This window comes from Eschrichtius robustus, chromosome 19 (genome assembly GCF_028021215.1).
Source record: "Eschrichtius robustus isolate mEscRob2 chromosome 19, mEscRob2.pri, whole genome shotgun sequence".
Lineage (NCBI taxonomy): Eukaryota > Metazoa > Chordata > Mammalia > Artiodactyla > Eschrichtiidae > Eschrichtius > Eschrichtius robustus.
The window spans coordinates 19,948,441-19,964,649 of NC_090842.1; the positions used below are offsets into that span (position 1 = coordinate 19,948,441).

Below are 16,209 nucleotides of genomic sequence, written 5' to 3' on the forward strand. Positions count from 1 at the left end.
ACATTGAAGACCACCTTCTACCCTTTGCCAGTGTGGAACTTCTGGTCAGTAAAGACAGGATGACTGAGCCTACAAGAGGAGGCAAGGGTGTTGTGGGGATAAGAATGTTCACATCAAACTTTCCTTTTTGAAAAACCATCATAAATGAGGAATTCTTATTCCATGTACAGATCATTTTTCCATGTTCTGTCTTCCAAGCCTTTTGGAAAGGCAACTCTATAACCTAACCAGGACGATGGCTCTGGCATGTCACTGCCCTGAGCCACATTCAACCTTATGACTCTGAGGCATGAGTCTGATGTCACATGACTAACCTTTCATGTCCAGGCATTTGTAAATAGTGTATTAAAAACATCCTGGACTGAAACAGGTGTTAGTAAACTGCACTTGACTGCCAATTAAGACAACCCTACATACCAGCAAGTTCTTTGTTTACATTTCCTTTTAAAGGGGCTCAAGAATCAACTCAGTGCTGGTGGTGTTAAGATCCAAGCTTCATCATTTTAGGAAGAACAGTTTCCATTTTTCATATTCCCAGTCTTATTGTTTGACCCAAGAATGAAGCAAAACAACAAGATATAAAAACCTTACTAAAGTCTTCTGGTCCTATTCTGCAGTCAGTCCCCATTTTAAGTAAGCTTTTAAAGACTCAGGATCGGACTTCCCTGGTGGCGCAGTGGTTAAGAATCCGCCTGCCAATGCAGGGGACACGGGTTCGAGCCCTGGTCCGGAAAGATCCCACATGCCGCGGAGCAACTAAGCCCCTGCACCACAACTACTGAGCCTGTGCTCTAGAGCCCACGAGCCACAACTACTGAGCCCACGTGCCTAGAGCCTGTGCTCCGCAACAAGAGAAGCCACCGCAATGAGAAGCCCGCGCACCGCAACGAAGAAGAGCCCCCACTCACCACAACTAGAGAAAGCCCGTGCGCAGCAATGAAGACCCAACGCAGCCAAAAATAAATAAATAAAATAAATGCCAAATACTTAGCTCCTCTCATTTTCCTATTCAACATAAAAGCCCCCTCCCCACAGCATGTTCCCAAATCTTCAACACTCTTTCCCCTTCACCTCTGGAGCCCGGGGCTGGAGTCCTTCCCAGCCTCTTTCCAACCATCCCAATCCACCCCCAGCTTCTCTCTTTTTAGGGGAACAGGCACAGCTTCAGTCCCCTATATTGTGGTTGTCTCTAAACCACAAAAGTCTACTCCCACTTATGAGTTTCAGAAACATCCCACAACGTCACACGTTAATCAGCCTGACATGAAACTTTAGTCGTCATTTATAGTTACCTTAAGTCTCTGATTGAAAGCATCAAACAGTAGTTTGATCCCGTCCTGAGTCAGGTTAAGGATGAGGTCATGGCTTAGAGGAGACTACAAAAAACCAAAATAATAAATAAATACACACTCTGAACATGTAGTATTCTCACCAGCACCCACTGAAACCTTACAACATAAATGCAGTGCACAGGGAATATCTAAGTGTAGACAGCTGACAGGTTTGGAATCCAGAAACTGGTTTGTGAACGCAGTGTCCTCTACTTCCAGCCTTTGAGTTATTACCTGGGGGAGAAGGCCAAAATTATGTGAGTATACAGGCCATTTTCTTTCGAGGGTCCCAGGTCCACATTTGTAGCATGGGTTTACTGCTGTCAAACCTACAGAGTAGTTGATGAGGAATAAAAGCCTTGTAAAAGGCCTCGCCAGGATCCAAACTCAGCAAGTAATGGTCAATGCGTGTCAGCTGAACCTATGTTCATTCACTCCCAGGCTGTTTGTACCACCCACAGGAAAACACATTTTATTCTTTGACTGTTTTATGCCAGGTTCCAGGACAAATAAGTACCTTGTGATCTGATTATGTATGAGATGACACTCTTACTCCTCCCTCCCTCCCCCCACCATCCCTTATCAGAAAGTGGAAAGCCCAAGTCTAATACCTAAGGAGTCGTATTTCTACATTTGCCCCTTCTGAGTCCTGGGGGGAGGGGAGCAGCAGCAAAGCAGTGGACAGAGCTAGCCTTGAGTCTTGGTGAGCTGGTGACCTTAAGTGACTCTAAACTTCTCTGAGCTCTAGTTTCTTCATGGAATACCATTACCCCTTCCCCTCCAGGGTTGTTATGAGGACAGAGATAGTAGATCAGAAAGCACCAAGCTCAGCACTCAGCATACAGTACTCTTTCCTAGAGTCTGCCCCACCTGCCTGCTTCTGTGCCAATGCAATCAATTCAAAGTCTGAAGACTCTCCATACGCCTGAACCAGGCTGCCCAGAAGTAGAAGAAAAACACCACCATCCAAAACCCTGCCCCTTCTTGAAATTGGCACACAGCTGTGAAAAGGGTTTAGACAATTTTCTTTATAGAGCTTCTCAAGGTAGGCCCAGTAAATGAAGGTATGCCTGTGAGAGACAGAGATATGGGCTGGAAGGCCAGGTGCCACTGCTGGTGTGGGCCTTACTGGAAAAATTCTCGAGAAAGAGCTTTCTGAGATTAGCTCAGATTGTCTGCTCCCCTCCACCCCACTGAGCTTCACAAGACAGCAGGCCCAGGTGGCACCATTATACCTGGCAAACACTAGAAGAAAGAATGTTGTAATTTTCCAGTAGGTCTGTATGAATGTCTAAAGCCATTAGGTCTCAAGCAAGATAATGGAATAATGAACCCTGACCTTAGGTCACTTATTCTCAACCCAGAATACACAGTTCTATTTCTGAAAGGGCTAGTCCATGGTGGTAAGCAGGATGAAGCAAGATTTTAGCATCTTTCAAGATCGTTGCTTGGAGTATCTTAATTTTCTTACACACTCCCAAGATCTGATCATTTTTTCCCTGGCACTGTTACAATTCAGGACATAACTAAGCAATTTTCAAAAGCAAGTAAATCATCCTCACAATTAATGTTTTATTAGTATTTTATATCTACAGAACCAAAATACACATGTACTATGTGGTGTTTAAGCAGGTCCTTTGCAGTTCAGTAAAACTGTCTCTGCTAGTTGTTAACATCTCTTCCCCGTAAGAAAGATGGGACCTACTTGATATGCACATTTAATTTCCAAGGTGTGATTTGTTAGAGACAAGATATTTCTGAAATGTTTAATGGGGCCAAATGATTTTCTGCACATGATGGGAAGCAAAGAGACAAATGGGAAAGGAAGGGAAGGAGGGCAGAAGAGGACAGCACCCACATTTAAGAAGCAACATATCAGAGCTCTGAGAGACTATTTCCTCTTGATCCTCATCAAAAGCTTATTCTATTATAAGGAAACCATATCCACTTTACAGAAGGAGAACCAGTCGGGTTATTAACTTGCTACAGTCGGACAACCAAGAAATGGGGAAAAGCATAGATCTGAACCAAGGTTTGGATTTAAAAACCTATGATTCCGGGGGCTTCCCTGGTGGCGCAGTGGTTGGGAATCCACCTGCCTATACAGGAGACACAGTTTTGAGCCCTGGTCCGGGAAGATCCCACATGCCGCGGAACAATTAAGCCCGTGAGCCACAACTACTGAGCCTGTGTGCCATAACTACTGAAGCCCACGCACCTAGAGCCTGTGCTCCGCAACAAGAGAAGCCACCGCAATGAAGAGTAGTCCCTGCTCGCCGTAACTAGAGAAAAGCCCCGCACGCAGCAACGAAGACCCAATGCGGCCAAAAATAAATAAACAAACAAATAAATAAATAGAACAAACAAAAAAATCCAAAAAATCCTATGATTTCAGCTGCTTAGAAGACACTGGGGGAAATTCGCTTAATTAATGCTAAAACTACTATTTGTACCCAAAGACTGGAATGACAGACAACATGGTAGTGATATATGAAATAAACTTCATTTTAAATAATTGGTTAAGAAAGTTTAAAGCCTACTTTCAAATGTATCTAATCTTGGGTGCTTAAATCTGATTTAACTAAATGTACAGGTGGCTATAAGCTCAAGAAGTAAGCCCATTATCCCTGTTTTGATGGCTGCTACTTGTCATGAGTAAGTCCCTCATGGTCTAACACTGAAAGTCAGATAAGGTTAGGGATGATCTGAGTGCAAAAAAGAGGAAGTCACCATCCTTCACTTAATAAATGAGAAACCATTTTGGCATTGTGGCTCCACGAACCTCTGCCCAAGTCCTGTGTTTTGTGGTAGGCACAAGAATATCCAAGCACTTGCTTGGAGATTAAGCATTCCCTGTCTCAGAAGGACCCCTCACATGGGTCTCACTAGGCTGGCAGAGGGGTACAGTACTATGAAATGTAATGTTTGGGTATAGGTAACAGGCTCAACTCTGACACTAAGCCAAACTGGGAAGCCTCACAGAAATCTCACCCACCTCTAATCCACAACATTCTTCATGTCAAAAATAAGCTGTCATTTGCTTTAGGATCAGAAACTAATTGAAACAAATGGAAATAAAATCATCATTTCGGTACTTAAAGGGTCTCAGAAAAGGCACTGAGAACATCTTATAGCCTGTGTAGGATCAAAACTATTCCCTGAGGTTTATGACACATAGGGCACCACAAAGGTTGCTCCATAGTGTCTGTGTCCAGAAGAACCACGGATTCCAGTGAGTTCAACAGAAGGGAGATTCCATTTTTAAAGATAAGAAGAATCTTATTTCTAAAGGTCTATAAAAATGTTTCTAACTTCACTTATAAAACCTAATAAAAGAAATCCTGATGTTCAAAAAGTTCTGCTCCAGTGCCAACCTAAAATATAGTATACTCTTTCCGGAAACTGAAAAGGTCCTTGTAGGTACATATACATTATACTATAGGGGTTAATTCTGGGCACAACATTAATAGAGACTACCATAAACCAGACCAAAAAAAAAAAAAAAAAAGTAAAACATGTCCATTAACTTGGAGCCAATGTTTTGTAATTTCCATATATCAGATCATTCTCAGTAAAGGGGTGAGCTATACCTGCTTCTTTTCAAGTCTGGGATGCTGTGCTAGCTAGAAATCTGTACTGCAACAATCCTGAACACAAACCAAAGCAATCAACAAAGCAGAAAAGACTACTTTAAACATGAAAGTGGAAGGCAAGCACCCTAGAAGACCAGACAATCCCTGAGGTGACCTCCCACTGAAAAAGCACCCCCCCTTTCTTTTTTAAATTTATTTATTTATTTATGGCTGTGTTGGGTCTTCGTTTCTGTGCTAGGGCTTTCTCTAGTTGCGGCAAGCGGGGGCCACTCTTCATCGCGGTGCACGGGCCTCTCACCATTGCGGCCTCTCTTGTTGCGGAGCACAGGCTCCAGATGCGCAGGCTCAGCAATTGTGGCTCATGGGCCCAGCCACCCCGCGGCATGTGGGATCTTCCCAGACCAGGGCTCGAACCCGTGTCCCCTGCATTGGCAGGCAGATTCTCAACCACTGCGCCACCAGGGAAGCCTGAAAAAGCCCCTTTTAAGAGCCAGTAGGTAAGTCAAACATAATAAAAAACCAAGTTTGGTTATTACGGCTCGTCTAAGCTTGGCAGCACTAGATTATCAAAAGTTTCAGAATCAAAGAAAATGTACTTGGTAACTGACTAGTGTTGAAGACTCTCCCATTCAAATGCATTGACCTAGGAATTCCTGCCAGTCAGTATCTCCCAGAGCATCAGCCTCCAGAGGTGACTCACTGAGTAGAGATGCTATCTCAGTAAACAAATCAGCCACCACTCACCTGTTCACTGTAGAGAACCTGGACATTCTTTATGATGCGACAGTGCTTCTGAAGAATGGCTACTGCCTGAGCCAGAGGCATTCCTGAAATAAAGCAAGGACACCTGTGTGGTTACTTGGGCTATCCATTTACTGACATCTATCACTGTACTAGGCATTAGTCCCTGCAGTAAAGTCTGGGGTGGGAGCAGAGGCCACTAAAGTCTATGGACATATTGAGTAAATAAACGTTCAATAAGCAGTAAGAGCTAGAGAATAAAGTTAACGGCAAGCACTAAGGGAATAACTGGATTGTATAAGGGGAGGGAGTAAATATAAAAGACTTCCTGGAAATGGGGACTTCCATGTTGATCCCAAGCAGGCAAAGAGCTTAGAGAAAGCAAGTCAGCAGGAACCAAAGAACAGAGTAAGAAATGCACTGACTGCATGACTCTGGAGGCCAAGGTTCTGATTCTCACTCTGCCATGATTACATATAACCTAGGCAGGTCCTTCCTCTCTTCCTTTCTGACATCTGTCTTCTCTTTTAGTCTGCAGGAGCACATGACTTGTAAGGGCTCATTTAAAAAGTGAAAAATCACACATTTACCAGAATCAACTTCTTTTATGAAGAATTTCAATGGATTCTCACTTATCAACCCACAAACATCCTCTAAATCTTAACACTTGATTTTTTAACTCGTGGGCCATTTTAAACAAATTTACATATGCCCCCAGTTTAAGAAATCCAGATCCCAATGTCATCTCAAAGATTCCAGGGACTCATGGGGAACAGCAAAAAGTATGTTCTCACAGAGTGCATTATATTTCAAACAAGAAGATACTCACAGAGACAATCCAAAAACAAAGCTTCATGAGTGCAAGGACAGTGTCTGTGTTATTCACCACTCTCTGGATCCCCAGCACTGGGGACCCATACAGTGGCTGTTGAATAAACATTTATTTAGTGGGACTGAAGGATTATGGGCTAGGTAATAAGAGAAAGGAAGAAGGACCACCATATGACCTTGGGGCAGCACAGTGGCTCACATTCAAGATCAGTTTACCTCTGATTCCAGGAGACATGTGCAGAAAAGAGCTCACACACAAAGAATTAGAAGGTTAAAAAATGTGTGACCCATGTACATTTAAACAATGATCTGATCCTGCCTTCATTCAATGGTCCATTCTACAGTTTGAAGAAAGCTGGAGGGAACCACACCTTAAGGTACTTCCCAGCCTTCTATAGCATAGAGCCTGGCACACAGTAGAGACTTAAATGTTTGTTGAGAATATGAACAAGATGATGCACCATTCAGCTTTGCCATTCCTGAAATGGAGGAGCATCTATGCTGTCTCTCCCAGAGGGAATGGGCAAACATCCACGTAGGCAAGACAGATAACCTCAGGTGCTGAGAAAGAGAAGGCCACATGGCACGAACCAGTTTCTTGAGGGACAGTTCTTTTGCACCTAACCACATCAAATTCCTGGCCTTGGAATCTTTGGGTCCTGAGGCTTCCAGGGAGTAACCCACCTGGAGGAGACAAAGCAGCCACCAATGACCAGTTGTCACACAGCTGCTGGTAAAGGCAGGCTACAAAAGGCTTCTAAAGGGAACCAACCATGTATATGGCAAAGAAACCCGAGCACCGTTCTAGCTCTAAGAGTTACCTAACCCCCTAAAGGGTGTGGAGTATACGGTCAGTCTTCTAAACGCTACACATCCTACACCTTACTCATTATTTGCCTGCTTATAACCCTCCAGTGGTTTCGCATTACAGGGGGATAAAACCCAAACAACATGTCATCACCTAACAGCCTTGAATATTCTGGACCTTGGCCACCTCCTCTACTCTTTCCACTGCTCACCAAGCCTCCCTTTGTTCCTAGCACACATCAAGCTCTTGCCCACCTTAGGCTTTTGCACTAACTCAACTCTGCTGAAATGTTCTTCCCACAGCTGGTTCTTCTCACTCTTCAGGTCTTGGCTCACACTTCACTTCCCTGACTGCCTTATCTAATGAAGCCTCCCATTCCATTTATTTATCTGTAAGAGTCTCCCCTACATGCCTCCTTGAGGACAGAGGCAACATCTGTCTTACGGCTGTATCCTCAGCACTCAATTACCATGCCCACCACACAACAGTAAGTGGTTCTATGTATCTGTTGAGCTCTGAATGAGTGAAATAAAGCAATTAGGTACAATACATAGATCCTGTAGGCCCTTAGGACCACCCTCTCCCTCTGAGAATTCTCATCCTGTCTCCATCAATACCACTCTTTCCTGCTGTTCCTCCAACTTTCCCAAGTCTCTATGATGGGCAGTATTTCCTTCTGCCCATCCCTCATTCACCCAACCAACTAGTTTCTGACTTACATCTCAATCTGTTTTCTGTATATATCAAAAGGCAAATAGGGACTTCCCTGGTGGTCCAGTGGTTAAGATTCCACACTCCCAATGCAGGGGGCCCAGGTCTGATCCCTGGCCAGGGAACTAGATCCCGCATGCCGCAACTAAAGATCCCACGTGGCACAACTAAGACCTGGTGCAGCCAAATAAATAAATAAATATTTTAACTAAATAAATAAACCTTAAAAAAAAAAGGCAAATAAAGAGTTGACAGACTAAAAGTGACTTTTTAATCTTCTCTTCAATCTGGCCTCTCCTCTGTATGCTGGATCTCAATATCTCTAACACAGTCACTCAAGCCAGAAACCTCTAGATTCCTCTTCCTTACCCATCTCTCCAAATCTAGTCTCCAAACTTTCTTCCTAAACCCATGCCCACAACACTTTACTAACATCCTTTTTTCCACTGAACAGACTCTTTTGATAGTGTCCCAGGCAGCTAACTACACATAGGGAATCTGGGGATCTGATCTTCTTCCACTAGTACATCATGCTCTAATTACAATACCAAATTGCTTGTAGCTCCCCACACCATCTATCTTTCCCACTTTTTTTTTTTTTTTTAAACCTGACTGGAAGATTTATGTCTATAGAAGTGTAGTTGAAAAATCTGGCAGTAGACTTCTGACAGGGCCTTCCTGGTGCTCACTGGCTCCAGGAATGGTATTGGTTCCTACAGAATAACAGGAAGCCTTCTCTGAACTCCCACGTCAGGTCAAGTCTCTTCTCCCCTTCCACAGCACCCTATACAACCTCTACCTCATTATAATAAAATGAACTATTTCTGTACTCCTTCCCTCCCACTAGACTAAGCTCTTCAGGGCTTATGACCACTTCTTACTTAATTTTCAATGATTATAAGCAGAGTCCACAGAATGACCCTTCAACAGAGTAAGTCCCCAGTCTCTCTGGAACAAGGTAATCTCAGAGAAGACCATTCTCCAGTGACCCTTTAAATCTAGCCTGCTTGGGCAGTTTCAAGATTAATTTAAAAAAATTTTTTTATTGGAGTATAGTTGATATAAAATGTTGTGCTAGTTTCTGCTGTACAGCAAAGTGAATCAGTTAGACATATACATATATCCACTCTTTTTTAGATTCTTTTCCCATATAGGTCATTACAGAGTACTGAGAAGAGTTCCCTGTGCTATACAGTAGGTCCTTGTTAGTTACCAATTTTTTTCAAGATTAATTTAAAAACAGATTTAGAGATATGTCTCCATACCAATACACCCTGCAAGTCTCACTGAAAACATTTCAAGTTTGCACTGCCTTTACTCCACCACTGGTCAACCCATGGGTGGTACTCTGAGAGATTCCTCTCTGCCTAGGCTTTCCTGTCTCGGTGTTGTTGGCATTTCCCTAATCTCCCAAGAGTACACAAAGGCCAGGAAGGCAGCCAAAAAGCTGGATGCAGCTCCTCACTGTGCCAGGCGGATGATGGCAAGGGCTAGATATATCTGCATTTGCACAGATTCCAAAAAGAAACCTGGAGACAAAGCTGAGCCCATACTCAGAAGGACAGAGCAGTGAGAAGCAGAAAATCTGTTAGGCTTCTTTTCCTCCTCTCTGCCTTTCTGAGCCTGTTCTTCATCTGGCAAATGGAGGTTACCTTACAGGGTTGTGGTGACTTTAGCCTAAGAATGTAATTCTAAAGCACGGATCCACTTCCTAGACCTATCCCTACCTATAAGCCTCAATTGCAGTTTAAATGTGTTGAGGGCTGGGAAGATTGAGAAAGAGGGAAAAATTATTTTTTATAAAAAGCTTGGGGAAGTTAAATGACCACCATCTCTCAGGCAGACACAATTCCAAAATACAAATTTTTTTTTTTGGTCATGCTGTGCGGCTTGTGGGATCTTAGTTCCCCGACCAGGGATTGAACCTGGGCGCCCGGCAGGGAAAGCGTCAAGTCCTAAGCACTGGACCGCCAGGGAATTCCCAAAAATGCGGATTTTTAGGACCCACAAAGTAATCATCAAGGCTGATGATCATCAAGGCTCATTCCCTGCATAAGCTTTCACTCAAAGCTCAATTCTGGGCCCAATGTACACAAATGCTCTTTTCACTGTTTGTGGTTGCTACTTAGACAGCCTAAAAGAACTACCCAAATCCTTAATTCCTAGAAATTGGCAAAGTTAGGAGTAGGGGTTAAGGTATCAAAGCAACAGTTGACAGAAGAAGCCTTACTCTCCCACCCAATTTTTTGGAAATCTCAAATGATATCCTAATCACTACTTTTGACCCAGAGACTGCACTACAGAGATCCACAACCTGGTCACACCATCAAGCACAGTTTGAAGCTATAGTTAACAGTTTTCACTCCGCCCTGTGAAGTCTTGGTATGAGCATAAGCTGTGGTTAGGGGAGGTTCTTTCCTAACTAGAAGCCAAACAGCATCAGCAGGACAAATGGGCCTGGCGGCAAAGATATTATTATTAGCCTCTCAATCAAGTTCTTGGTGCTTCACAAGAAGCTGGAGTGTTATGAGAAGGTGACTGAAAATTCTCAATAAAACTGGCTCCTACAACCCAGAGGAGGCTTGTTGTTCAGTTCACGGAGACATTGAGCACCAGCAGAGTCCTACCAGCAAATCTGTTCTGCAGTTTCTCAACTACCCTATCTCCACAGACACAAGTCTTCCAGATTCAAGGATAAGCTATAGCCCAAGGGAGCAGCTGACTCAGTCCAGTAGCCCAAATTAGTGTGACAAAAGTTCAGCCCTGCACAAACAAACAGCACAGACACCCACTCCCCACCCCCTCTTCCTAGTGCTGGAACATAAAAGTAAACACCCTCTGGGGTTACCGAATGCAGATGATTGTACACATAAAGGTAGTGACGTTGAGGAAAGGGAAAAAATGGGCCAAAACTCACAAAATGGCCAACCTGCATTTTCTACAAGCTAAATGTTACTTTCCCCGAACTCCTATTTCATTCAACCTTTAACTCTCTCGGCTAAGGTCTGGGTTTAGATTACACCACACATCAACCACATTAAAAACGAGAAGGAAGCTAGTCAGAAGTTCCTTTAACACACACAAACTCTCCTTAACTCCCTTGACCAGATCCCCGACATCTGACGATGGGAACAGTGCCTGGGTTTCTCCTAGAGACTACCCACAGCCCAGAAAAGCAAAGGGAGACAGACCACTGTGGCGGTGTTCAAGGGTGTCAGTCACTTCTTAGTTATTTGGTCTTTAAAATGGGGATAGAAATAACAAAGAGTAGCGACCCCGGCGGCATACTTGAGATAATTATGCAGAGGAGAATAGGGCCTGGCCCTGAGTCAATGTTTGGGGCGTGTCAGCCATTGTTATTGTTATTATTACTGAAGCACTGCCCCAGGAGGGGCCCCGCCGAGGCCTGATGCAAGGGTGTCAGGGCCTGGCAGAGCGGCACGCTGCCGGGTCGGGGCGGTCGGAGCGGGCATCCAGTGGCTGGAGCTCCAAAGAGCCGAGGGCCGCGGGCGCAGGGGAGTAAGGAGCAGAACCCAAAGGTGGGAAGGGCCAGGAAGGAAGGAAAGATCAGCGAGTAGGGTCGTGAGGGAGGACCCCATACTCACCCAGCGCGAATTCCCATTGCTCATTTCCCAGAGAGCGCTCGGGCACCACCTCCAGATCCAGCATTGGTTCAGCTCGCCGGGGCGGCCTCCCTGCGGCAGCGCGGACGGGACCGGAGCTGAAGAAACAAAGCAGCAGGTGACCCACCGCCCCCGCCGACCCGCGGCAGCCCTGCTCTCCACCTCTACCCGGTCGCCAGCGCTACCGGCCCAACACCACACCTCACCTCACCTCACCTCACCGGCAGCAGCCTGAGGCAGCGGCGGCAGCAGAACCGTCTGCAGCAAAAGTGGCGTGCGGGGCCGTAAAGTGTGGCAGAGGCGGGGCGAAGGCGGGATTTCAATCGCCGGGGAGGAGCTAAGGCGGAGTCACTCAGGCGCAAACTCCCGACAGGCTGCTGCGACAGTCCGGGCGAAGGCAGAGAGAGGCCTCAGAGTATCATCCGGAAGTCATACTCCGTGAACCCCTACATCTGCACACCACACCGCACACGTTTCACACAAGGATGTGTGAACCACGCAATACATGCATGTGACATGGCTGTACAGCACCTGTCTGCCGTCTCTGCATGTACGGCCCACTCGCAGTCACTGGGCGCAAAAGGCGAGTTCCGAGGGCGCACCACCTGAGGTCCAGCGTGGAGGGAGGACACGGAGTCTCAAAGCCCAAGACGCACCAGCGCCCTGGCACTCCTGGTTGGTGCCGAGACTGACGGCGGCCGTAGCTGCCTCTAGTTGTCCAGGAATGACTCCTTCTCGCTGCGGCCCCTGGGGCTCGGGTCGAACTCAAAGCAAGCCAGGAGTGGGCTCGAGCATGTGTGTAGGGGCGGGGCGGGGGGCAGTTGGGGTAGAGGACTAGGGTAGAGGGGAGGAGCTAAGCCCGACCTCCTGTCTGAGTATCTTCAGCTGTGCGCAGCCCCCAGGGCAGTAGCTCAGACTCCGCCAGAGCAGGCCTTACCGCCAACGGTGTGTGGTTTTGACCAAACCGCTGGTACTCTTTGTGCCTCAGTTGCCTCATTTACAAGTCGGGAGTAGGGGGTCCTTTAGCCTGTTCAGCCTGAGCTTTTGGCCCGTGCCCTGGGACACTCTAAAACTGAAAGACAACCAGGCTTCTTCTGGAGCTGACCCTTGGTGAATGCAGTGATTATAATCTCACTTCACAGGCGGGGAAAAAAAATGAGGCCCAGATTGGCTAAAGGCCTTGTGGACCTAGGCGGTAGAACTCAAATTCTTTGCATTACATTGCCCCTGGAGAAAGGTTTTCAGCAGGGGAGAGAGTGACATGCTAAATTCTTAAACTGGCTTGATAGGAGTGTAACATGGAAGGCTCTGTCAAAACTTGGCCACTGCTACTGGCAGTGGTTAAGAATCTGCCTGCCAATGCAGGGGACACGGGTTCGATCCCTGGTCCAGGAAGATCCCACATGCCCCGGAGCAACTAAGCTGGTGTGCCACAACTACTGAGCGTGTGCTCTAGAGCTCGTGAGCCACAACCACTGAGCCCACGAGCCACAACTACTGAAGCCCGCGCACCTAGAGCTGGTGCTCCATGACGAGAGAAGCCACTGCAATGAGAAGTCCGCGCACTGCAATGAAGAGTAGCCCCGCTCGCCGCAACTAGAGAAAGCCAGCACACAGCAAAGAAGACCCAACGCAGCCAAAAATAAATAAATAATTAATTAATTTTAAAAAGAAACAAACGAACATGGAGGGACTTCCCTGGCGGTCCAGTGGGTAAGACTTTGTGCTCCTGATGGAGGGGGCCCAGGTTCGATCCCTGGTTGGGGAACTAGATCCCACATGCATGTGGCAACTAAAAAGTCTGCATGCCACAACTAAGAGCCCGCAAGCCACAACTAAGACCCAGTGCAGCCAAAATAAATAAAATAAATACTGAAAGACAAACAAACACGGAGAAGGATGTCCATTTGCAGAATCCTATGCCAAAATAATAGCACTGAGTCACTGAGATGTCCATCAGTAGGAAAGTGGCTAACTAAACTCTGATATATATGTATGATAGGATCCATTTTAAAAAATGGAGTATATCTCTATATGCTGATGTGGAGGGAGCTCCAAGAGAAAAAAGCCAGGTGCAAAATTGTATGGTATGACCCATTTTTTTCCTGTAAAAACAGAAATAAAAGAAACATTGGCCTTAGGGCTTCCCTGGCAGTCCAGTGGTTAAGACTCCTCCATGCTTCCATTGCAGGGGGCACAGGTTCCATCCTGGTCGGGGAACTAAGATTCTGTATGCTGTGCGCACAGTGCGGCCAAAAAAATAAATAAATAAAATAGAACATTGGCCGTACTGTAAAAGGGAGAACATTTCTTGAAAGATAAACAAAAAATTATCAATAATACCAAATACAAGGAAAGAGGCAGGGGCTAGCGATCAGGGGGACATTTACCTCTTACAATGCGTGCAAGCATTAAAGATGTGTTTAGGAAAGATTAGTTGGGCAGCTGGCCTGGAGAAAAACATAAGGTTGGTGGGGAGTAATCTTAGTCAATTTGGAATGTCTGAATTTAACTCAAATCCAACTGGACTAGGAATGGTTCTTCTATTTAAAAAACACTTGGGGGGACTTATTTCCGGTGGACAAAGAAGGGTGTAAGAGAGGAAGGAGAAAGAGAAAGCCACACACTATGGATAACAACGTGATGATGAAATAAAATCCATATTTTATGGCAAGACGAGAAAAATTTAAACATAAAATTTGGGCCTCCTCCCTCCCCTTTAGTGTGTGTTATGCACCTGCATTAACTAGACCTCCTTAGGAGATAACATTCCTTCTTAATCTCATCAAGGGTCACAACTCCTTGAGATAACCTTTCTTCTTAATCTTGTAAGGGGCCATGATGACCCATGACCCACTACTCACCTGGTATGCGTGATCTGGATTGTGTAAACTGTCAATAGTATGTCATTTAATGTACGGCCCTCTGTCTCAAAAACTTATATAACTGTGCTTTGACCTCTAACGGGTGGAAGAGTTCTCAGGCTTTCTGAGAAGCAGTTCCCACGTTATAATCCTCAATTTGGCTTGAATAAAAATCTCTATTTCTTTCTTGAATCGACTGATTTTTTCATCAACAGTGAAAAGGAGTTTTAGTTTGGAAAACCCAAGAAAGAGGAAGAACAAGGTTGGGGAGGCCCCTAAGAATCTCCTTATTGGGATAATAGGTTTCTGTGCACAATGTCAGTCAACAACAAATGGTTATATTAGCTCATTGTGCTATCCCAAGCCATTGACTTAAGTGTGATCCACCCAGGTTTTTGTCAGGGGTAGGAGTGACAGCTTTGGGATGGTAGTCTGGGAGGAGGCCAGAGTCCAGAGCCTGATACACAGAGCAGAAGCAGGAGGTGTCTCAGGGGAGGAGGACAACTTGGGAGAATGTCAGCAACTGCTGTTCCCCCAAACTGAGGATGCGGATGTTCAGAAATATTGAACTGGCTGTTGGTGAACTGCTATGACCTTCAGGGGAGCACAGGTAGTCATTGAGGTGGTCCAAGTCAGATATGCAGGGACAGCCTCAGGTCAGAGTATAGTGAGTGATTAAGTACATGGGCTGGGAATTTGAATCCCAGTTCTGTCCTTTAATAGTTTTATGCCTTGGGCAAGTTACTTAATTTCTCCATGCCTTAGTTTTCCTCATTTGTAAAATGACCATAACTTCACAGATTTGTTAGGAGGACTGCAATTATAAGAGTGTCTGAGTTATGGTAAAAGCTTTGTGTGTAACTAAAATTAAAAAAAAAAAAATCTAGTAGTGGGCCTTCCCTGGTGGTCCAGTGGTTAAGACTCCGCACTTCCACTGCTGGGGGCACGGGTTCGATCCCTGGTTGGGGAACTAAGATCCTGCATGCCGTGCGGCATGGCCAAAAAAAGAAATAAATAATAAATTTTTTAAAAAATGAATTGTTTTAAAAGAAAAGCTACAGAGCTGTTAATTAAAAAAAAAAAAATCTAGTAGTGACAGAGAACTGATGGAATCCATTGCCAGGATCTACAGATTGGATGTAGATGATGACAGAGAAAAAGAGTCAGGGATAAAAACACAGGTTTCCAGCTTTGGGTAGCTGGATGGATGGTAGTGTGAAGACAGGAAAGTGGCTGGGGGAACTGACACTGGAGGCTGGAAGGATGCTAATCCTTTTGTTAAAACTGTCACATGTGGTAATCTAGGAGGCAGGAAATGTACCAAGTTTGAAGCCCTAGCTGAAGAACTTGGAAAGCAGAATCTTAGTACCATGATTACGAATTGCTTGTATTTATCAAGGTGAAAAAAAAAAAAAAAGCCAGGGATGGGCCCATGGGTCATGGAAAGCGATGAACTGGGGAGTCTCTCCCAATCAGCCTTACAAAGAACACTCCTCTCTCAGAGTAGGGGGACTTCAAATGTTCTCCCTAATGACTTTTCATAACTGTCATTTCATAAAAGACCAATGACTTGATTCTTCCCTTTCTGAATGGAAGTGTTTCCTGCAGTTTTCCTGTCCCTATTTCACCACTGTATATTGGCTGTGTGGGCAGATAACCACATATCACAGAATTTTAGTTCAGTACCTGATTAGCTGGGACTTTTAG

At 45.2% G+C, this 16,209-nt stretch overlaps 1 protein-coding gene across 1 annotated transcript in view; it reads right to left on the minus strand.

Annotated features, from left to right (window-relative positions):
• PHAF1 (phagophore assembly factor 1) overlaps positions 1-11,912 on the minus strand; it is a 29,026-nt gene extending 17,114 nt beyond the window's left edge. The window contains exons 1-4 of the mRNA XM_068527646.1: positions 11,845-11,912; positions 11,621-11,736; positions 5,669-5,751; positions 1,293-1,376 (exon numbers count right to left, since the gene is read on the minus strand). Of these exons, the coding sequence (XP_068383747.1) occupies positions 1,293-1,376; positions 5,669-5,751; positions 11,621-11,684 (231 nt within the window). The 5' untranslated portion in view covers positions 11,685-11,736; positions 11,845-11,912. The remainder of the gene's footprint in view (positions 1-1,292; positions 1,377-5,668; positions 5,752-11,620; positions 11,737-11,844) is intronic.
• Positions 11,913-16,209: the final 4,297 nt, after the last annotated feature.